The 23,013-nt window shown below is 45.6% G+C and overlaps 1 protein-coding gene across 1 annotated transcript in view; it reads right to left on the minus strand.

Moving 5' to 3' along the window:
- Window positions 1-23,013, minus strand: part of FNTB (farnesyltransferase, CAAX box, subunit beta) — a 61,314-nt gene that overhangs the window by 23,762 nt on the left and 14,539 nt on the right. The window contains exons 2-6 of the mRNA XM_012777725.2: window positions 21,082-21,146; window positions 13,178-13,250; window positions 10,218-10,309; window positions 1,151-1,297; window positions 961-1,044 (exon numbers count right to left, since the gene is read on the minus strand). Of these exons, the coding sequence (XP_012633179.1) occupies window positions 961-1,044; window positions 1,151-1,297; window positions 10,218-10,309; window positions 13,178-13,250; window positions 21,082-21,146 (461 nt within the window). The remainder of the gene's footprint in view (window positions 1-960; window positions 1,045-1,150; window positions 1,298-10,217; window positions 10,310-13,177; window positions 13,251-21,081; window positions 21,147-23,013) is intronic.

The raw sequence follows: 23,013 nt of genomic DNA on the forward strand, positions 1-23,013 counted from the left end.
ACACAATACTGCTTTACTTCAATAGTTAACTATTGGTATTTAGAGATACTTAATTTTTTGGTTTGAATAGACAAGTTAGAGATTGAAGAAAATCTTTTACTAAAAGCCTTTTCAGCTTTGTTACCTACTTCTATCTGCAATGTGTTTTATGCTCCACAACTCTTATGTTTTTCTTCCCCTATACTTTCAAACCAATGGTCAAGCCAGGTGCTTAAGCCAGAATATTAATCAACTTGTGTAGAATCGAACCCATTTATACATAGGCAATGACTTTGATGTAAAAACCTCACAAGTAATGTATTTCTCAGACTAAATAAGAAAATAGTCTAAAATCTCAACAAGCCGCTGTCTTTGAGAAATGACTTATTCAGTGAATTCCCTATCTGCCTCATAAGTAATCTCTTGCCAGGGGAGGATGCTACTTGCTAGGTATATCCAACACTTCTTGAGTAAAATAATGGTTTTGAGCCAACTGGTACTATCAGTTAATGCGACTTTATTGCACTGCACTCTACTGGCCCACAAGGATCGCTGCACCTCCCAGAGAGACTCACACACCTTTGGGACATTCTCATGATTCTATTACATTCATTCAGAAAGCATTATCTGAGTCCCGACTTCTCCCTTCCTATCCCAGGGAGAGGAAAGATTATACTACACTATACAGTTAGTCGCATTGTGGCATACCATTTTATACCAAACAAACGTATTTTTAAAACAAAGGCATGTTTTGTTTCTGTTTTACTTGTATTTTGACATTTACATAAAAGAAGTCAAGTGAGAATGACACCTGAAGACATCCGTATCACATCGGCAATGATTATGACACCGTGTCATTGACCTGTCGTTCTATGAGGCAAAGCAGCAGCTTCCCCGTGTTGTTCCTTAGGCTCGGCGCCTCTAACAGCAGACAAGCTCTAGAGTCAACGGATGCGGCAGCCTGAGAGAAACCCCACTCACCTCACGTCCACCTCACCTCCAACATGCATGAGAAAAGAGCCATCGGGTTGCTTCAGCGAGTACAAATACTGAAGAAGCTTCTCTCTGAGAAACAAAAAGGGACAGAGGCGGGAGAGGCAGTGGTCAGTACAGTGTCGGCACGAGGGGAGCCCCTCTGGGTTTCCATCACCGCTGGCGGCTGTCGCTGTACCTGTTAATGACATCGTAGGCCTCCTCGGTGCCAATGATGCACAGCGCATTGACTGCCGCGTACGTGGGGGCCAGGTGTGGGTACTGACCGGGGCCCCCTCCAAAGCCACCGTCTGGGCTCTGACACAGCTCCAGGAACTGACACACACTAGGTACACGGTCAAAGGGAAAAACAAAGTCAGAGAGCATTCATTTCAAAACACCAAATTCCCACTGGATTCCAGGCCTTTCCAATGATCCTCCCTCCCTCAAAAGGAGAGGAAAAAAACCCATCTCCTCCTACCTGTTGAATATAACCCTCCCAAAGGGCTTAACCCTCTCTGCAGCTCTCACGAGCCTGTATGCCCTCCTCTCTGAGCTCTGTACTTAACACGTGCCCAGTCGTGAAGCAAGGAACGCACGGCTGGGAGAAGCAGCCCTTCCCAGACATGTGGGTGCGAGTCGCCTATGTTCCTTGACCAAACCTTTCCCAGACTTTTCACTCATTTGCCTCCCTGGATCTTGCCTAGAACTTGGTGCTCAACTGCTTCTTTCCACACTGACCGCTCTAGTCTAGATGCATTACCTAGGGCAGCCTCCCCTGAGAGCATAAAGAGAGGCCTCCTCACTCCCACTGCTTCTGAGCCCCAGGGGGCTACTGACTTCTTTTCCTTCCACCAGTAAGAAACCAGCTTTTAACGGAGCCTGCCTCCAGGGCTAGAAGGAAAGAGCAGCAAGCTTCCATTACGCTCACCTCAACCGCAGCACCCGCAAGACGAGCACCACAGACTCATACCATGAGATTGCGTCACTGTGAGCAGGTTCTGGAGAAGTTGTCACACTAATTCAAAGACGCTCCAGTTCCCACTGAGGGAAACTGTTTATCAAGGGTTTGCCTCCAAGCCTGGCATCAGGTTGCCCAGAAGTTCATTCTTGCAAATCAAGAGAGCCCCTATTTCTCCAAGCTCCTCTGAGGTTCACCGGAAAGAGGTGCTACAGGAAAGCCCTGGTTATCAAGTTGCTCCCCAAAACTCAGCAGGGCCGCTGACTTCCTATCAGGAGAAGCCTCCATTTAAGAGAACAAGCTGCCAGCTTTGTCCTTCTAGTGCTCAGGGGGCCTTCTCTTCCTGGGCTCTTTCACCTCATTATCTCTTACCTACTGCTGCCAATGAACCCACACAGCCTAGTTAATTTCTATGAAGACACAAGTTCATTACTGCTTTCCCACATCACATTTAATTACTTTTGATTTCAGACCTTTTATCTGGGCAGGGACAGCAAAAGAACATGCTGCTTGATCTTCACAAGTGCAGTTGAAAAAGATTTAAAAAAGAAAAGAAAAATGCTGCTGACTTTCTCTTTGAGTCCTAAAATCTTCACAGGTTAAAACAATACAGATTCACTTCTATTTACACCTAAAATTTTGCTATAGGAAACACAAGGACTGAAACTGAAATTGATAATTAGAGAAGGAAGATAATTCTGTGGCACGTTTTTAACAGCAATTAATTTTCATAGAGAAACTGAATTTGTTCCTAACATATTTTCCAAATCGTCATCAATTCTTATGTCATTTTCCAGAAACAAACAGCTAATAAACTCCTGTCCTAACAAAGGTTGGCTGCACTAGCATATCAAAAGCAAAAACAAAAGGTTTTGCTGACAGAAAACTTAACAGCACATTTAAAAAAAGAAGAAAGAGTCACCTAGCTGTTCATTCCTTTCCCCGGCTCCTAACATAGAATCCTGTCGAACACAGCACTCCTGACTCTGTAGCCTAAAGTCTGGAATGAGCTCGGATCTGAATGTTCCAGACACCTAGATATCATCCCTCCATGCCAACCTCCCTCAGCTGACACACTGCATCTGTCTTTGGGACTGTGCTAGAAAACTGGAGGTTGAGCTTCTCTCGAATCTCAGACACCTCTGTATTACAGGACATTCTGATCCTGAGGCCTTCCAACTAGAACCTTAAGGAACTGGCAAATTGACCTTAGAGCTACCAGCTGTCACTAGCAGACTTCTTAGCAAGTCTGAAAACCAAAATGTTCATGATACTTCTATCTATAAAAATGGGGAGAAAAACTTATCATAGAGACCAGAAACCCACCAACTAATAAAAAAATTACCAGCAAGAAACACTGTACAAACACCTAGAGTGGCACAGTTTGTGAAAAGCAAGTATTCACAAAATTATTCATTTAGAATATGAGTAAAAGCTGTAACAGATCAATTTTCTTTAATGTCAGCTAAGCATGCCATTCTAGCTTACATGAAAACTACCAACAAAGTGGGAAACTATCCTTTAGATGAGGGATTTTTCAAACCCAAAATGTGTGTATCAGAATCATTGGGAAGCTGTTAAAGAATACAGAGACCAGGCTTGCTGAAGCAGAAAAGAGCCTAGGCCTCTGCATTTTACCACATTCCCAAGTGATTCAGATACACACAAAGCTTGAGCACCACTGCACTTCACTGCATAATTACAATCACTTGGGGGATGTGGAGGATGTTTAAAAACCCAATGCCCAGGGCACACATAACACCAATTAAATCACAATCGCTGAGGGTAGCACCCAGGTGGCAGTATTTTTAAAACTCCCCATGTGACACCAACGTTCAGCCAAGTAGCAGTGCTTCTCAAATTTGAGTGTGCATAGACATCACCCATGGAACTTGTTAAATGCAACTCTAATTCACCAGAACTAGGTGGCCCCGAGATTCTGCCCTTCTAACAAGCTAACAATGAGATCTCATTGCTACCCAAAATGTGGGCCCCAGACCAAGAACGGGTGATGGCAATGCTCCTGGTCTGGGGCCCACATTTTATGTAGCAATGAGATAGATCTGCACTGTGCAACAGGAAGCCACTGACCATATGAGACTATTTAAGTTTTCATCTAAATTAATTAAAATTGAAAATTCAGCTCCTCAGTCATACAGGCTACATTTTATTTTATTTATTTATTTTTTTTGAGACAGAGTCTTGCTTTGTTGTCCAGGCTAGAGTGAGTGCCATGGCGTCAGCCTAGCTCACAGCAACCTCAAACTCCTGGGCTCGAGAGATCCTCCTGCCTCAGCCTCCCGAGTAGCTGGGATTACAGGCATGCGCCACCATGCCCGGCTAATTTTTTTTTTTTATATACATATCAGTTGGCCAATTAATTTCTTTCTATTTATAGTAGAGACGGGGTCTCGCTCTTGCTCAGGCTGGTTTTGAACTCCTGACCTTGAGCAATCCGCCCGCCTCGGCCTCCCAGAGAGCTAGGATTACAGGCCAAGCTACATTTTAAGTGCTCAACAGTCACATGTGGCCAGTGGCTACCATATTCGACAGCACAAATATAGAACATTTGCATTATCAAGGCAAGTTCTATTGGACACCACCACCCCATCATTCAATCATTAAAGAGTATGTAAATCTTATAACAGGATCAAGCCTTACAAGGAGTTTACTGGGACTTTTAGGTGATAGTTGAGGACTGACCTAAAGTGTTTGACTCCAAACATCACTGTCACCAACATGAATGAAGGATTCAAAAGCATGTATAGGGCCGGGCGAGGTGGCTCACGCCTGTAATCCTAGCACTTTGGGAGGCCGAGGCGGGCGGAATGCTCAAGGTCAGGAGTTCAAAACCAGCCTGAGCGAGACCCCGTCTCTACCAAAAATAGAAATAAATTAATTGACCAACTAAAAATAAAATTAGCCGGGCATGGTGGCACATGCCTGTAGTCCCAGCTACTCAGGAGGCTGAGGCAGAAGGATCGCTGAGCCCCGGAGATTGAGGTTGCTGTGAGCCAGGCTGACGCCACGGCACTCACTCTAGCCTGGGCAACAAAGTGAGACTCTGTCTCAAAAAAAAAAAAAAAAAAAAAAAAAAGCATGTATAGTAAATAAGCAAATAATACAAAATGAGGAGGGAAACAAATCAGAAGCCAATAAAAATAAAACAAATGAAATAAGTACAAGTAGCAAGAACTACATTTAGGAATGGCGGCGGTGGGGGATGGGTAAAGCATCTAAATACAAGATGGAAGATGACTAGGAACATAGGGGGAAAGGAACCAGAGGTTAGGGTCCATGAGTTGTCAACAACAGAACACTTGTTAAAAGCATCACAAGCTGGGTGCAGTGGTATGTTCCCATAGTCCCAGCGGGAGGATCTCTTGAGCCCAGGAGTTCCCAGTGGGAGAATCTCTTGACACCCATCTCAAAAAAAAAAAGGAAAAGGGGAAAAAAAAAAATCACACTATTGGTCGGAACGGTATCTGGCTTGAGCCTTCCTTTTCCAACTCAAAGGAGTTTGCACTAGAGTAGTAAAAATGGCTATATTGTAAAAAAGATATTAAAAAGCTTAATATTACAGACAACCACAATGGAGAAGCTACCCAGCAAAATACCCAAATATACAAAAGGTAATTACACAAACTTTCTAGTAAATAACAAAAATTGAGGCTAATCTGTAGCAAAAATGTAGGTTAGATTTAAGAAAAAACTTCCACACCAGAGTAGATTACCAGGGACAGGTAAGGCCTAGAATAAGTTATAAAGATTGTAGCTTTGGAAATGAAAACAGTCATCCTTGAGCAGAATGGCTTAGGGGTAGATGCAAAGGCAAGATGCATGAGTTGACATCAGGGTTCTTCTAGTACTAATTCTTCCAAAGTTCACACTGTAAAACAGCTTCAGCTTGCTACAGGGAGAGGAACACACCTTCCCCCAGGTAGAGTACAACAGTGAACAGGTGAATGACAGGCAGCAGCTCTGTGACCCGAGGCCAGTGCTGCTCACAGGATAGGATGGGCCATCTGACTTCATCAAGCACTGACAACCCTCCGGCTGGTGGCTGCTTTGGAATATGGTCAAGTCTACAGTTGGTTATTTTAGAGTTTCTTTTTTTTTTTTTTTTTTTTTTTTTTTTTGAGACAGAGTCTCACTTTGTTGCCTAGGCTAGAGTGAGTGCCGTGGCATCAGCCTAGCTCACAGCAACCTCAGACTCCTGGGCTCAAGCGATCCTTCTGTCTCAGCCTCCCAAGTAGCTGGGACTACAGGCATGCGCCACCATGCCCGGCTAATTTTTTCTATATATATTAGTTGGCCAATTAGTTTCTTTCTATTTATAGTAGAGACGGGGTCTCGCTCTTGCTCAGGCTGGTTTTGAACTCCCGAGCAATCCGCCCGCCTCGGCCTCCCAGAGAGCTAGGATTACAGGCGTGAGCCACCGCGCCCGGCCTATTTTAGAGTTTCTTAATGTATAGCACTATTGACATTTGGGGCCTGATAACTCTGTTGCAGGGACTGTCCCGTGGAGGACATTTAACAGCTTCCCCGACCTGCACCCACTAGATGCCAGCAGCACCCGGCCCAAAAAACTGCCCAGAAGCCAAAAATGCCTAGATATGGCATTTTTGGAAAGATAAGGAAACAAATTACATTTAAATTTAAAAATCAAAAGAAATACTTAAGGGGCTATTCAGGGGACATGCTACTAATAACCTTTTGTAAAGGAAATAATAAAACACTGAAATGTCAATTTGAATTTATCTTTGGAAAAACCTTATCAACTGAAACCTAAAACAGTTTTTACGTGAAAGGCAATTTTTAGATCTTACAGAAGCTAAAAACTGAACTTTAACAGCAATGTCTCCCTGTAATTCTCATTTTGCTCCGTTTCACTGACGTAGCTCTCAGTAACAAGGCATGGGATTCTCATTAAAGGATGCTTCCGCCAGTGCTGAAATCGTTAAGCAAGGCAAATGTACTTAGTCTGGTTCCAAATATTAATTTACTTTATGTAAACATGAATAAATTTGCGTATATAACCTCTTAAGAGAGGCAAGCTAAATTCCTACCTATAAATATATTATTCTGGAAACCTGATACCAGCAGTAAAAGCCTGCTTTTGCTGGTTAGCAGTAACATTAGCTGACAAAAGTGATTTCGGCCACTAGAGGGAACCTAGCTCATCATTGTTCCCCAAACAAATAGAAGCACAATAGTGAACAGAATAAGGGAAGTGAGAAACCTCTGTGTATGTATAGGGTGTCTATGTTGCATGCAGGGAAAGAGGGCAAGAAAACAATAAAACTCCCAAACTAAACTCTGCCTCTGGGTCACCTTAGTAGTTGTATGAAGGAAAAAATCTGACCACATTTCAAAGCATTTCTTTTCCTTGTGCAAAATAAGTAAAAACGTATCATCCTATTTCAGATAGACTAAAAAATAAATCCCATTTTAGATTTTTTTTCAGTTTTTCTTTTTTTTTGAGACAGAGCCTCACTCTGTTGCCCAGGCTAGAGTGAGTGCCGTGGCATCAGCCTAGCTCACAGCAACCTCAAACTCCTGGGCTCAACCGATCCTTCTGCCTCAGCCTCCCGAGTAGCTGGGACTACAGGGATGTGTCACCATGCCCACCTAATTTTCTCTATATATTTTTAGTTGGCCAATTAATTTCTTTCTATTTTTAGTAGAGACGGGGGTCTCACTCTTGCTCAGGCTGGTTTTGAACTCCTGACCTTGAGCAATCCTCCCGCCTTGGCTTCCCAGACTGCTAGGATTACAGGCGTGAGCCACCACGCCCAGCCCCAATTTTTATAAAAGTCATTAAGATTACTCTGTATCTTGCTAAAAATAGTTTATTGCCTAATAGGTCAGAGCTGTTAGGCACTGTTCATAACAAATATTATCTGCACCTAGAATTAACTGCCTACTAGGCACAAAATACTATTATTGGAATAATAGTATTTCAACTATGTAATTCTTTGAAAGTTCATTAAATTTATAAGAACCACACAGAAAAGCTTTCAAGGCAGCTGTGAAGCAGAAACTCAGTCATTAATTATCAAGTGTTTCTTGAAATCAGGACAAATCAACTCTTTATATTTAAAACATTTAGTTATAAAACAAACGTTCATTATAGAAATTTTAGAAAATGCAAATAAGCTTAGAAAAGAAAATGTAAAAACCACTTTTAACCTCACCATCCAAAAATAACTACCAAATGTGTGTGTGTATCCTTCTGGTTTTCTCTATGCATACAATCATTTATATTTTTATTCTGTAAAAGTTGAAGTACTCTGGGAAGCCTAGGCGGGAGGATCGCTCAAGGTCAGGAGTTTGAAACCAACCTGAGCAAGAGCGAGACCCCCATCTCTACTAAAAATAGAAAGAAGTTAATTGACCAACTAAAAATATATAGAAAAAATCTGCCGGGCATGGTGGCGCATGCCTGTAGTCCCAGCTACTCGGGAGGCTGAGGCAGGAGGATCTCTTCAGCCCAGGAGTTTGAGGTTGCTGTGACCTGGGCTGACACCACAGCACTCTAGCCCCGGCAACAGAGTAAGACTCTGTCAATCAATGAATCAATAAATCAATAAATCAAAGTTGAATCTTTTAAACTATTTTTCATTTCATATCTCTCTATACAAATATATACATTTATATAAATTTTTGAATGGTTACACAGTATTTCATTATATGTATTGCACCATAATTTACTTAAACTTTAAAATAAATTTTAAAGCAGCCTCTACTGTTGGTATTTAGGTTGTTTCCAACTGTTCACTGTGAACATCCCTTTAAAGAAAGGATTCCTGTCTTCCTGTGTGATTTTTGCCACAAAAGCAGCTGACGCTTATTTCCTCAGAAAAGCCTTCACTCTAAAACGCCAATCACAGAAGCGAGAAAAGAACTCACGAGTCGAGTCAACTCTGACCCGAGTTCTTCCACCTCAGGACCCCCTTGTCATTCTCCCTTCCTGCCTCCCAGGGCGTGTCCTCCTACAGCGCCCTCTGCACTCACGCTCAGACACCTCCCATTTCTTCGCCTTTCCCATTCTCCTAGCACACATCCTGGCTGCGTAGGTGTGGGGGGAAACTTCCCAAACCACCCCCGGCCCCCGGCTGGTATTTCAAAAACACATGGGCCTTTATTTTGACAATGAAATTCCTGTGACTGCAGAAACTCTGTCCAACTCTACCTCCGGTGCTGGACGGGGCAGGCTTGCAGCCGCATCCCGATGACAGACCCGCGCAGGCTCCGCCCCCTCAGAGAGCAACCTACGGATAGCAAGGGTTAATGGCCTAGTTCTTTCTTATCTTCCCCATCCGCATTCATCACAAGACACCCTGCCCAGGAAGGCAAGAATGAGGGGTCATTGTTAAGACAGAATGAATGAGACAATGTGCAGTTCTGTTCTCCTGACCTGACAGTGTGACCGAGGCAGGGGCACCATGCGCAGAGCGGGGCTCGGGCTAGCCTCTGCGCGTCCTGGCACAGCTGCCTCCTTGGCTGCAGGAAAAGGAACCTGGCTCTGGAGACCCCGTCCCGGACCCTCGCTGCCCTGGGGAGCAGCAGGGGAGGCCAATGAACTCCAGATGGCACCAGGGGACACGCTCGCTCCAGGAGCATCTCCTGGATCCAATCCCTGGCTGCTCTTTCCTAACCCAGGTATCCCTAAGACTGGAGTAATGACCAGTTTTTCCTTCTTTAAGACACCAAGTGTGATGAGCCTCTGAGAATCTCATCTACACAAGCAGCTTGGGAAGAATCTCAGTTGCTGAGATCTCGAACCCTAACTCAGAGGTTTCAGAAAACTGTGAGTCATGGCACTTGTATACCAGGACAGTAGCGTACCAGTCCCCTCAAGAGCCTGTACTGTCCTCCAGGCACCAGGGAGGAGGCACTTCTATGGAGGTGTTCGAGGCAGGCAGAGGCATTTTTGTTCACTGAGTTGGCACACGCTTCCCCACAGAATCTATTCAAATGCACACTGTACTTTCTGGCGAAATCACGTCTCTCAGAGTTGATGATGAAGAATTTTCTCAAAGACCAGAGCCAAGAGCCAAAAGAAAAGGCCACAGAAGAAACCAGAATCCTTCTCTTGGGAGTTCAAAGTCTTGTTCTACCCACCAGCTTACATTAGGCTTCGAAAGCGGAGGAGTTTCAGGAAGCTTCCGGAGGTCATGAGAAAGGCAAGGGTTTCTTTGTAGCACTCTGGTTTTTTCCATTCCAAACAAATAAAACAGAAAGAACCCAAAACTCAAAATGCAATTTCAGAGAACACCAGATTCCCCGAAGCCAGACTCACTCTGTGGCCACTATCTGGGGGATGGGCTCATCCAGCAGCTCCAAGCTGTGCAGGATCCAGTAGCAGAGCCAGGGGCGGCTGGCGTCCAGACACTGCAAGAGGGACGGGAGAAAACACACCCCTTACTCAGAACCATTCCAAGACACTGCTGACAAGGCCACATCTGTCTTCCTCCCGGCAGCCCGGCAAGGGGGAGGAGGGCACCCTTGCTTGAACACAAGGATGCTTTGCTTTGTGGCCTCAGCTAAGGGCTAAATGACCATCTGTGGGAAAAGACAATGGGATTTAAAAAGTTGACCTTGAACCCAATGGGTGCTTCCCTGGCAGGCATCTAAGGCAGGCTGAGCAGAAGACTTCTTACGTGCCGAGAAGTTAAGGGCTCCTAGAGACCCAGGGAGATATATTATCTAAGAAAAGGATTTCCTGGATTAATTCATTCATTGATTCAACAAATATCTGGTATCTACTAATGCCAACCACTGTATTAGACACTAGGGGCAAAATAATGAATAAAATCTGGTTCCTATTCTTGAGATGCCTGGCTACAGAATGTGTGTGGTTATCTGTTGAGGACAAGGGCACCAGACAGACACACAAGTACAAGTCACCTCATGTCTTTCTGGAACAAGGCAGAACATGACACATGAGTACATGTACCTGGATAATGCTGTAATGGGCAGAAACAGAGTCTTGAGGGAGCACACGAAGAGACTGGCTAATCCTACCTGGGGGAGCTGGGGAGGCGGAGGCTTCCAAAGGTGACATGTGAACAGATCTCGATCCTATTTCAAGCCATAAGTGGTTATTGTGCCTTCAAGACTAGACAGGGCAGGGAGTAGTACTGCTCCACTTTTTCAGACTAAAGGTATATAAATGGATCCAGAGAGATTAACTTTTTCCAGGTTACAAAAGTAGTAAATATCAGAACTGAGACCAAAAAAAATTCAGGTTTTTAGACTCTCATTCCAGTGCTCTTGCCATCAGCCAAGCTGCCCTCTTCAAAAATGTGATGTCCCCAACTGCAGCTAACCCAGTGCCCGGAGGGGGCAGACGGGTGGGCAACTGAAGACACTACTGTGGCCCCAATTTAATCCCTACTCTTCCTCTTGTTAGCTACATGCCTTTGAGCAAATTACTTAATCTTGCAATGCCTGTTTGCTTATCTGTAAAAAATAAAGGCCAACCTACCTTACGGTGTAGTTATGAGGATGAAGGGAGAGAATGCAGGGTAAGCTTTAGCACACTGTTCAATACATTGTTAGCTGTTATGGAATTAACTGTGTCAGGGCAGACTGGACCCTAACCATTGAGGACTAGAGTCGAGGACTGAAAACCGATGGCTCCCAGGCAATATCTAGCCTGTGGATGTTTTTGTTTAACTGCAATTGGTTGCGACGTTTAGCTATTAGGAGAGTCACATCAAAATATGAATTTCCGGCTTCATTAGGGAAAAAAAAGATCTGGCAACCCTGGGCCTGCACTCCCACATGGCAGCGACAGGTGGAAACAGGATAAAGGTGTGAGGCTTCCAGTTTGCCTCAGTTTCCACCCAGCCCACTTCACTTCTTTGTGCTGCCAGCTCAGGCCTCACTGGCATTTGAGGTGGCAGATCTCTGCCACAAATCAAATGCAGAACTCTAAATAAAAAGCAGATGAAGGCCGGGCACTGTGGCTCACGCCTGTAATCCTAGCTCTTGGGAGGCCGAGGCGGGCGGATTGCTCAAGGTCAGGAGTTCAAAACCAGCCTGAGCAAGAGCGAGACCCCGTCTCTACTATAAATAGAAAGAAATTAATTGGCCAACTGATATATATATAAAAAATTAGCCGGGCATGGTGGCGCATGCCTGTAGTCCCAGCTACTCGGGAGGCTGAGGCAGAAGGATCACTCAAGCCCAGGAGTGTGAGGTTGCTGTGAGCTAGGCTGACGCCACGGCACTCACTCTAGCCTGGACAACAAAGCGAGACTCTGTCTCAAAAAAAAAAAAAAAAAAAAAAAAAAGCAGATGAAAAGTAGAGGTGCTCTGCGTAAAGCGGGGCAGGAAGACTGGAGGACCCCAGTGCACGTTCCCTTTTTGCTGCCACTCAACCCCACCCCAGCACACCTCCACCTCCTCCAGCCCTGTGGCTCCTCTGCGAGCCCTCAGGCGCTGGGAATGTGACTTAAAATCCGCTCTGAGTCTGGGCCTACAGTGTCAAACTGCGAGTAGTACTCTCTGGGATTCACACATTGGTCCTCTGGCTAGTACAGAAATCAGATCAGTTTAGAGGGCAAAGGGTTAGGGATGAGTAGGCAACTGATTTTAGCCAGCTGTCAAGGGCTCCAGAAGCAAGCATGGAACCCCTCAGCTGTGCTGTAATGGCAGAAGAAAGCCCCACCCGATCTAGGGTGCCCCACTAACCCTGGAGGAGACCTGGTTCTGCTCCTTTCAGAGGTGGGAGTCCCAGCTCTGTGACAGCACCCTGCTTCCCGCCAGAGCCACATGGTACGTGGCATGAACTGGCACCAGGTCAGGCCCCACAGCCTTTTACTCCATATAGAAAAAAAGGAGGGCTGGATGTGGTGGCTCACACCTGTAACCCTAGCACCCTGCGAGGCCAAGGCTGGAGGATCGCTCAAGGTCAGGAGTTCGAAACCAGCCTGAGCAAGAGCGAGACCCTATCTCTTCTATAAATAGAAAGAAATTAACTGGACAACTAATATATATAGAAAAAATCAGCCGGGCATGGTGGCACATGCCTGTAGTCCCAGCTACTCGGGAGGCTGAGGCAGGAGGATCGCTTGAGCCCAGGAGTTTGAGGTTGCTGTGAGCTAGGCTGACACCACAGCACTCACTCTAGCCTGGGCAACAAAGCGAGACTCTGTCTCAAAAAATAAAAAAAGAAAAGAAAAGAAAAAAGAAAAAAAGGAGGAACACATGGTTGATAACTTGTCATAAAGAGTTCCTGGGCGGCGCGTTTACCTCATAGGCGTCTGTCAGTTGTCGAAGGCCCCTTTTCAGATAATGGAAGTGCTTCTCCCTCTGTAAAATAAGCCTGGAAAGACAAACAGCTTGTGAGCCCATTCGAATAGCCTGTGCTGCCACCACACGCACGCGCACACACACGTGCACACATATGTGCACCCTCGGTTTCAGGGCGTCCCCCAGTCACTGAATGGACAACCAGCAACTTCTTCGGCTGCAAGGGCAGCCACACCAGAGAGAAGAGGCCTGCGTCTGAACATCTCTAAGTGTCTGCAGACCATGCCAGCAGGCGTTTTGAGTGAGAGTCTGCTGAAAGAGGTGACTTTGGGATAACTGAAAAGCTACAATGAGCACACGAAGCCAGGCAGTGACAGCCCACCCAGAAAGCTCCTCCAGGGTCTAAGAACAGATATCTGGTGTCTCCCCATCCTGTTAAACCTAAGCCTCGCCACTTCCCTGGCTCCGTTAGTTGCTGCTGTTTCAGTCATTCCTTCTGGGGTCACGTCCCCAAGGTCTCTAGTCTGTACGCTGCCTGTCCCTGGTCATCCCTCTGTTCTTCCCTCCCCGAAATTCTACCTCCCACGTGTGACCCAGAGCCCTGGCCGGTCACTGTCCTTGGCACCGATGTCAACAATACTGGCTTTAAGATGGAATGTGCCGCCCATGGCCACCTGCACAGGCAGGGCAAAGGACGGAGGCTGCACTTCTTGCCTGGGCTCGCGGGGGCCTGTGTGAATATGGAAGGAAGGAAACAAGAACAGAATGTCAAGACATTCACTGTGCTTGCTGATTACTGAAACAAGAGAACCATTCCCTTTTCTAGGTAGTCAATTCAACAATTGTTTATCAAACTCCCACTGTACTATGCTCAGAATAAGATCCCAATGTAGTCTTTACCTCAAAAAAATCTTCCAATTCAAAAGTGAGGTAAGTACATAAACAGTTACAATACAAGGAAATTCATAAAGGAAAGATAGAATACTTTAGCTGATTGTAGTGGCTTGCACCTATAGTTCCAGCTACTTGGGAGGTAAAGGCAGGAAGATCACTCACGCCCAGGAGTTTGAGACCAGCATGGACAACATAGTGAGACCCTCTCTCTAAAAATAAACAAACATATAAAAATTAATGAGGCTCAAGAGGGAGGGAAGCATCTCATAAAGAAAGGAGCAGACAGGAAAGTTCATGTGGAAGAGGTAGAATTTGAGATGAAGGGCCCTGGTAGACGGAGAAGTTTGAAATTAAATTTTACATAGCTGCAGGTAGCTAACAGCTACTGCCTTATGTTGTAGGTACAAAGTGCACAAGAGGAGTCACAGGTGGGATAACTTGGCCTAAATTTAGGAATGAAAGAGGAATGGTAGAAAAAGCAGCTGAGACCCTTTTCACAGGAGTCTGGGATGCAAGCTGAGGAATTTCTACTCAATTTAGTGGAGAAAAGGAAGCCCTCAAGCTTTCTGAGCTGAGGAAAAAAAAAAATGACTAGAACAGTGCTTTGGAGAAAACCTCTGACAGCGGTACTCCATCCATGTTTACAAAGTGAACTGACTGAAAGCACGGCAGGGGGCAGAGATGGGAAGGAGAGGCTGGGTAGGAAGCTGTGGGGAGCTGGCCTGGTGGCAGGTACTCCGGCCTGAGCTAGTGTGAGGCCCGTGATCAGCTGACTTCTGGACATGTGGATTTTAGAGCACTGGAATTATATTCAGGTAAGGTGTCAACTGGGCTGCTGGAAACACATGGGGCTCAGGAGAGGAACCGTTTATTTACCTGCCTGCAAGTGACTGTTGAAGCCACGAGAGAAGGTAAGAGAGCGGAGAGAAGGTCTGAGCACAGAACTGAGAGAATACCCATCTTTCAGGGCATGGAGGATGCGGAGCTAGTGAAGGAGAGAAATGAGAGTTTACATGCACAGGGCAAGGCCAGAGGTAGGGTCCTGTCACAGGCAGTAAGGGATGACATTTAATAGTGGCAGATGCTACAGCAAGACTGAGGGAAAAGACAAAACCACAGAGTGGCTGGTGACCTTCAAGAGCGTTAAGGGCAGTGGTGAGGAAAAGCCATAAAGAAGAGGGGGCCAGACTCAGTTTCTCTCTCAGGAAGGTCCAGCCCAGTCAGGACTCAGGGCGCCCACCCGGGGTGGGCGGAGTGTCTGGTGCTGGGATGGATGCTGCTCTGCCCCCGCAGCGAAGGTCCAGCGGGGGACCAGGCCCACAGATGGCAAGTGGAGCCTGTCTGATAAACACTGTGCTCAGGGAGGTGCGGTGGGTCCTGGCAGCCACCGGAAGGCAGGGAGGGTCAGAAAACTCTTCCCAAGGTGGAACAGCACTGAGCCTAAGGCCAGAAGGACACGAGTTAGCCAAGCAAAATGAAGAGGACACCATGGCACGTTCAAGTTAGTTTAGTTCACTCACTATTGCTGGAGCAATAGTGCAAGGGAGTGAGCAGAGAGAAATCAGATGCTGAAAATGCAAGAGCCCAGATAAATCCATCAGGGAAGGTCCCCAGAGAAGAGGGAGGGGGTTGGGATGAGGGTACGGCAGGAGGGGTGAGTCTGCAATAAGGAAGGATTCTCCACTCTTGGAGCCAGAAATGATGGGCACGAGTATGAAGCTGGCCAAATGTAGGACTTCAAAGTGGGAAGAGGAAACAGAAAGCTCAGGTGGGTCGGCCTCAATTTTCTCAGGAACTAGGAATCAAGATCACGGGAGGGTTGTGGATTGGCCACAGTGCTGAATGTGTTTGAAAATCCACATGACGTGAATAGAAGGATAAAGCAGTTAGTTAGGGAAGCCTAGTGGAAATTAAATTTTGCTGAAGTCAGTTAGGAGCCTCAGGAGAAACCAAACCTGCAGACACTTTGACCTTAGACTTCCAGCCTCCAGAACTGCAAGAAAATAAACTGCTGTTGAAGCCACCCTGTCCATGGTACTTTGTTAGGGCAGCCCAAGCTGACCAATACCCTTACCAGTCCTTCACTCCCAATTCACCTCTATCTGAATTTTTTTTCCCACATAGAAAGTTAAAAAAGAAAGGCTAGGCCGGGCGCGGTGGCTCACGCCTGTAATCCTAGCTCTCTGGGAGGCCGAGGCGGGCGGATTGCTCGAGGTCAGGAGTTCGAAACCAGCCTGAGCAAGAGCGAGACCCCGTCTCTACTATAAATACAAAGAAATTAATTGGCCAACTAATATATACAAAAAATTAGCCGGGCATGGTGGCGAATGCCTGTAGTCCCAGCTACTTGGGAGGCTGAGGCAGGAGGATTGCTTGAGCCAGGAGTTTGAGGTTGCTGTGAGCTAGGCTGACGCCACGGCACTCACTCTAGCCTGGGAAACAAAGCGAGACTCTGTCTCAAAAAAAAAAAAAAAAAAAAAAAAAAAAGAAAGGCTAGGCCTGGCTTAGTAGTTCATGCCCATAATCCTGGCAATCTGGGAGACCAAAGCAGGAGAATCACTTGAGCCCAAGAGTTCAAGACCAATCTGGGCAATCTGTCTCTACCAAAAATAATTTTTTAAAAATTAGCTGGGTGTGGTGGTAGGCACCTATAGTCCCAGCTGCTCTGGAGGCTGAGGCAGGAGGATTGCTTGAGCCCAGGAGTTTCAGGCTGTAGTGAGCTACAATCACAGCACTGTACTCCAGTCTGTATGACAGAGCAAGACCCTTTCTCAAAAACAAAAGCTAGAGCTCCTCCCCTTTTTTCCCTGAACAAGTCAGCCCCCAAACCATTCAGTTACATGGAGTCAAACAACATGGGCTTTGTGCAGGAGTTGAGGGGTACAGGGGTGTCATGCAGGGTGTCAGAACTCAAGTGGATTAAGAGGATGTCCATGCAACTGTGCATGGGGGACTGGAGATTGGGCCGTGCAAAAGCAATCAAAAACCAGCTAAATCTGTGGCTATCAGAAGTTAGGTTTCCACTGCCTGAGAAAGAACTCTCAAACATGCATGCACTGGGTGGCCACACAAGTCGTATTCCTTGAGCACAGCTCACTGGGCTTGAAGGCCCTTCACGGAGTGCCTCCACCCACTTCTCTCCAGCCTCATCTGCGCCCTCACTCATGTCCAGCCACAATGCCTTCTTTGCGCTCTGCTCTTTTCAGTCTCAGGACTTCAGCACATGCTGTTCCCTCTGCCTGGAGCCCACCCAGATCTCCTAACTCAGCCCACCCTACTCATCCTACATGTCTCAGCATAAATGTCACTTTCTCTGAGAGACCTTCCCTGGCTTCCCATCAAAATTAGACCCTCCCTGTGATTCTCTCTCAGTCCATCCCACTGATAACTGTGTGTCTGTGTGTCTTGTTTACTGTCCACCTCTCCCATGAGACTGAGAGCCCAGCAGGGCAGGACAGGGGCCAGCTTTGCTCGCTCCCATTTCCCAGAGTCCAACAGAGTCTCTGGTCCCCTCCGGACACTGTTGCTGAGAAAATGAATGACTTCATGTGAATACAGCAGAGTAGAATGACAGCAAACACCCTCCCTCCCCACAAACCTGGACCATCCCCAGGCATCACGCCTTTGGTGTGACAGATGAGAGGGCAGGGGATTCAGTCCATTGTTGGTTCCTGGGAACTTTCTAAACCCACTAAAGCCAAGGGCCTCTCTAGCCAAACAGCGAGCATCTGGCACATGAGTAATAAGCCACTTGAGGAAAGGTCAACTTATTTGTAAGACCTTGAAAAGAACGTAAGGACTGTATCTTCTCAGTGCTCTGGATTTGGGAAATTCTAAAATAGCGTCACACCTAGAAATGGCAGGAAACACGGATACTAAGCAGGCACCTGTGTGAGACCTGCTTTGAGAGCTTTGACTCAGAGTGGTCAGGCTTCCAGGCCACTGTCAACACTTAACCTCCAGGGCTCTGTTAGCACAGGGACATTATTAATATTTCTCACTTCTGAGGAACACCAGGCCCCTTTTGCCCAAGAGAAAACAATTTTAAAATTATATGTGAGAGTGGTGCATGTGTACTTTATGCATTGCAGGAATCTTATTAAAGCCATGGAAAAGGGCGAATCCATTAAGTGTGTGGAACAGTGAAAATGACTACCCACAGGCAAGGAAAAACTAATTTTTGTGGGAAAGCAGGACGTTCATAAACAAAACCATTAAAAGCATGGTCAAAGAGCTCCTTGGGACTGATGACCCCATATCTAAGTAGAGTCACAGCCTTAGAGAGAGGAAAATCATTCTTGGGATGGGGATTAGTTGCAGAATATACTGACATTCAGCTCCAGCCTTGAATTTCAGCCAAATCTGCTATTCAGCTTTGCCTCTGGAAGGCTGAATAGGCAAATGCCTACTTCAGCATCACCGCAGGCATCCCTGGGCCTGTGTGTGGTCAGTGGTCCTGGGATGTGTGTTCTGTCTCGTCTGATCAGCACCATAACCTCGGAGACACAAGCCATCTAGATTGACTGCTAATATCCAAATATGGACTTTAGCTAACACTGAAGGTTTATTCCTGCGTTATGCTGTCAGACTTTTAAATTTTGGCTACTAAAATGTTAAATTTTGAAACTGTGATAGTAATTTAAAATTCTGATAAGTTTTCAGATTTATTCTCATATCCTAAAAGTTCATTCTATGATGTTTGGCTTCAGCCTTATATTGATATGTTTGATTTAGGTACTTAGTCATTCAGCCAAAACGTGTAATATCTCTAATATTATTAGCACTCTTTAAAACACTCATATTCAGGCCGGGCGCTGTGGCTCATGCCTGTAATCCTAGCTCTTGGGAGGCCGAGGCGGGTGGATTGCTCAAGGTCAGGAGTTCAAAACCAGCCTGAGCAAGAGCGAGACCCCGTCTCTACTATAAATGAAATTAATTGGCCAACTGATATATATATATAAAAAATTAGCTGGGCATGGTGGTGCATGCCTGTAGTCCCAGCTACCCGGGAGGCTGAGGCAGGAGGATCACTCGAGCCCAGGAGTTTGAGGTTGCTGTGAGCTAGGCTGACGCCACGGCACTCACTCTAGCCTGGACAACAAAGCGAGACTCTGTCTCAAAAAAAAAAAAAACAAAAAAAAAAAAACACTCATATTCATAGACAACCCATGATAAAATAGGAAACTGTCAGATTTCTGAAATAACAGAGAGCCCTGATACATCCTAATTCCACAAGGAACCAAGCCCAAGAGGAACATTTTTGTTTTCCACCCACATCTGACCTAAGACCTCTGAATCAGGGGATTTCACTCCTCTGTGGTCTCTAATACCACTCCCCAAAAAGCTTCCTCCTCCCAGACAGACTATAACCTCCCATTCTCCCCCTTATCACAGTAAGAATAAAAGAGTCCCAGGGCCCTATCTTGATGGTAGGAGGAAAAGGGATGTCAAATAATCAAAGGTCCCTTGTATGGAGAACACAGATGTGTGTCCACAGAGCCCAGGCAGTAGACTGTGACTCAGAGACCAATCAGGTGAGTCATCTGGGGGGGCAACTGCTCATAACAAAGCCCCTCCTAGAGCAGTCACACCCCTCTCCAAGTCCCCCACCTCTGGCGAAGCTCTGCTGGCACCTGCTAGTGCATAGGGGCAGTGGAATTGCCATGGATGCTTTGTATATAAGAGCTCATTCTCCTAAGCTGTTTAAATAAATGGCATCATTTGCTAATCTCCAGCTGTGGCTCATGACAAGAGGAATAGTTCATTTTATTGAGGCCTGACCTTTGGGTGAATGCAGAGATTTGGGGGAGGACTCCTCTAGCTAATATCTTCCTGCTTTCCTTCCCCAGGGAAGGAAGGTGAAGTTAACCCTCCCATCTGTCTTTCCCTCTAAGTACTTGCCTTTTCCAACTGTTTTTCGTCTTAGCTAATCAGAATTATTTTTTAAGGAAATGGTGGCAAAAAAGACACAAAGGTAACAAGGCTGGAAGCATTTGTAATGTTCCAATAAGCAGAAGTACCCAGAGCCTGGCTTGCCAGGATCCGGTGTGTTAGAAGGTCTCAGCAGTCAGGAGACATAAGGAGGTGAGGCTGGTCTGTAGACCCTGCAGCTTCCCAATCACAGTGAATCAGCCAGTGGCTTAACCACACTTTGTTCAGAGGTTGTCAAAGAAAAGCTTTCTATCATTAAGGTAGAATGGTGACCACACACAGTTCTGGACTACTGATTGATCAATTCTGATGGCTGGAAATATAACACAGGATGGCTTCAGAGAAACAAATTGTGCCTGGAAGAGAAATACTAATAAAAGAATCAAACAATCTTATAAAATTCTAGTGTGATACATTATAAAATACTGGAAAAAAAAAAAAGAGAGAGAAAGGCTCAAATGATCACATTTCTTTTTATAGTTTCCTTTTTGGAATTTCTGACCTCACAGGGCTTAGAAGACTTTAACTTCCTAAGCTCCAAGGAAAACAAAAGGCATTATATTTCTCATTTGAAATTTCATCCTTGGGATCTGCTGCACAATGATTAACGATTGGTAATTGGGAGAAGTTCAAACTTCTCATGTTTTTCTCGTCAAATAATGATTTACATTAAAGGAATCCAACCGTTGCCATCACCCTGGACTCTGTCTGTTCAAAGTGCAGTATGAAAAACTTGAGAGTTCTCATCCGAACACCAGAGCGGCAGGTCATAACTACACAAAACCCTGGAATTCCTCTGTCCATCTTCAGACCTCAGAGTTTAGGCCTCGAGGGGCATCCCCAGTAACACCTGGCGGCTCAGTTCGAGTGGAGCGTCTCCTCCAAACAGCGTTCTACTAGAGGGAGGAGTCGGAGTCATAAGCACATCCAGGTAGCCACAGGGTCAAGAAACACCAGTCTCGCAGCAGATTTCCCCCGTCCCCCATAGTTAGACACATACAAGGCAAGGCGAAAGGAAGAAAGTGTCCCACAGGAGGTGGTGCCCTCCCAGATCCCCCAAATTCCTAACCACAGCTTACCTTGGTACAAGGTGGTTGAACTTGTAAGAACTGAAGACCTCTTGGATCTTTTCTTCTACTTTTGCCTAGTAAGGATGCAGGAGATAGGAGAGAGAAAACAAATACAGATGAGACCTCTATCCACTTCTCTTCCTATTGCCACAAATGCTTCTTGGCTAGAATTGCTTGGTGTGGTTTGGTACCTGATAGTATTGTAAGACTAGATTCAGGGGTTCTTCTGGATGACAGGCTTAGGACAAGGGGGCAGGGAGGAGGAAGGAGGGAGGGAGAGATATAGAGAGAGAGGTGGGGAGAGAGAGAAAATCCCCAGTACCATGTTGGCATCACAAGCAACTCCAGAAACCTCATCCATAACATCCAAACTAATGGCAGTTTTGGTGTTTGGCTCTCTGGCACCAATTAATTACTCAGGGAGCAAATGAAGATACATGCCTTTTGCTTGTGTAAGAGACCAGATTATGCCACCCCAAAATATGCCTCAATAGCATAAGAATTATTTTGAGCTGGTTTTTGAGAAACTACAGGTACAGGAGAAGCTCTGAAGACAGAGAAGTTACCCTTTTGTATGGGAAATGTATATTTATAAAGGAAATCTCCATCTGCAAGTGTGTCTTCCTCTCTGTACCAGATGGGAGGAAAAAACTAAATCACAAGAAACTTTAATCAATGTAGAAGGCACCTACTTAAATCTAAGTAACAAACCTTAGTCTTCTTTACCAAACTTTTCCTGGTCATCTCCCCAAACTGAAACCACCCTTCCATAACGGGATACAAGGTGAGAACTATGGTAAAGACCTAGCTAAAAATAATACTAATTAGTCACCATCTCCCCATTTGCTTCCCTATAATTGCCACTCTGAGGCCGCAGCTGGTGGTTATAAAGATTCTTAACTTCTCCCCATAGCTGGTGTCCATAAAGACTCTTAACTTTCTCCATAGATAACATCATCTTTCTGAAACCTAAAGGGAGTTTTTAAGATATCTTCCAGGCCCTGCATTTCCAGTGGATTGGTTGGCCCACCCAGACCAGCGGCCCATACCAAGAAAGTGACTCAACTGGAATTGTGACCCCAGGGACTGAAATACCACAAGAGGAAGATTTATACACTCCCATAATTTTGTCCCAATTAACAAACCTAATTGCCTAATCCCTTGCCTGCCAAACTACCCTTAAAAAACTCTTGTCTCCCAAATTCTTGGGGAGGCAGTTTTGAGAAATTTCTCCTGTCCTCACTTAGCGCTATGTGAAATAAAGACTCTTTCTCTGCCTGAAACCTCCTGACTCAGCGTATTGGCTTCTTGGGCAGCGGGCAAATGAACCTGGTTGGGTGGCAACAATATCTGGCCTCCCCCACACCCTTCTTTGTTTTTAATTGAAGATGCTACACAAACTGGAGTTCTAGACCACCTCTTTCCCCCTTATTTTTCCCTAGGTATCTACCATGTATACATGAAATATACATATTAAACTTATTTTTCTTTTGTTAATCTGCCTTTTGTTATAGGGATCCCAGCCTAATACTTAGAAGGATGGAGGGAAAATGATCTTTTTCCTCCCCTACTCTTGAAAGACTTATTCTTGTCTGCTCTATGAAGTTGGTCTGAGTGTTCATTAACTGGCTACCCTCAAATACACAACCAGTGCCTGCCACGGGGCATACTTCTCATTACCAGAGTGAACAGGTTAATAAAAATATTGAAGTCATCCTAGACATTTATAAGAACTTCAATTGTTGAAACACCAAAGAAATAGCAAGTCTGGTCCTATGTCACACAGAGGACTCCACAGTCCCATAAAACAAAGGATCTCAGTGTTAGGTCTGGAGCCAACAGACACACCCGAAGCCTCAGGTAGCAAAATGCTGTTCATTTTGTGCATCTGGGGGCAGATGGGTGGAGGCCAAAAAAGTGTCCACCCCAAGGGAGGGAAAA

The sequence above is a fragment of the Microcebus murinus genome, chromosome 6 (genome assembly GCF_040939455.1).
Source record: "Microcebus murinus isolate Inina chromosome 6, M.murinus_Inina_mat1.0, whole genome shotgun sequence".
In the NCBI taxonomy this organism is placed as follows: domain Eukaryota; kingdom Metazoa; phylum Chordata; class Mammalia; order Primates; family Cheirogaleidae; genus Microcebus; species Microcebus murinus.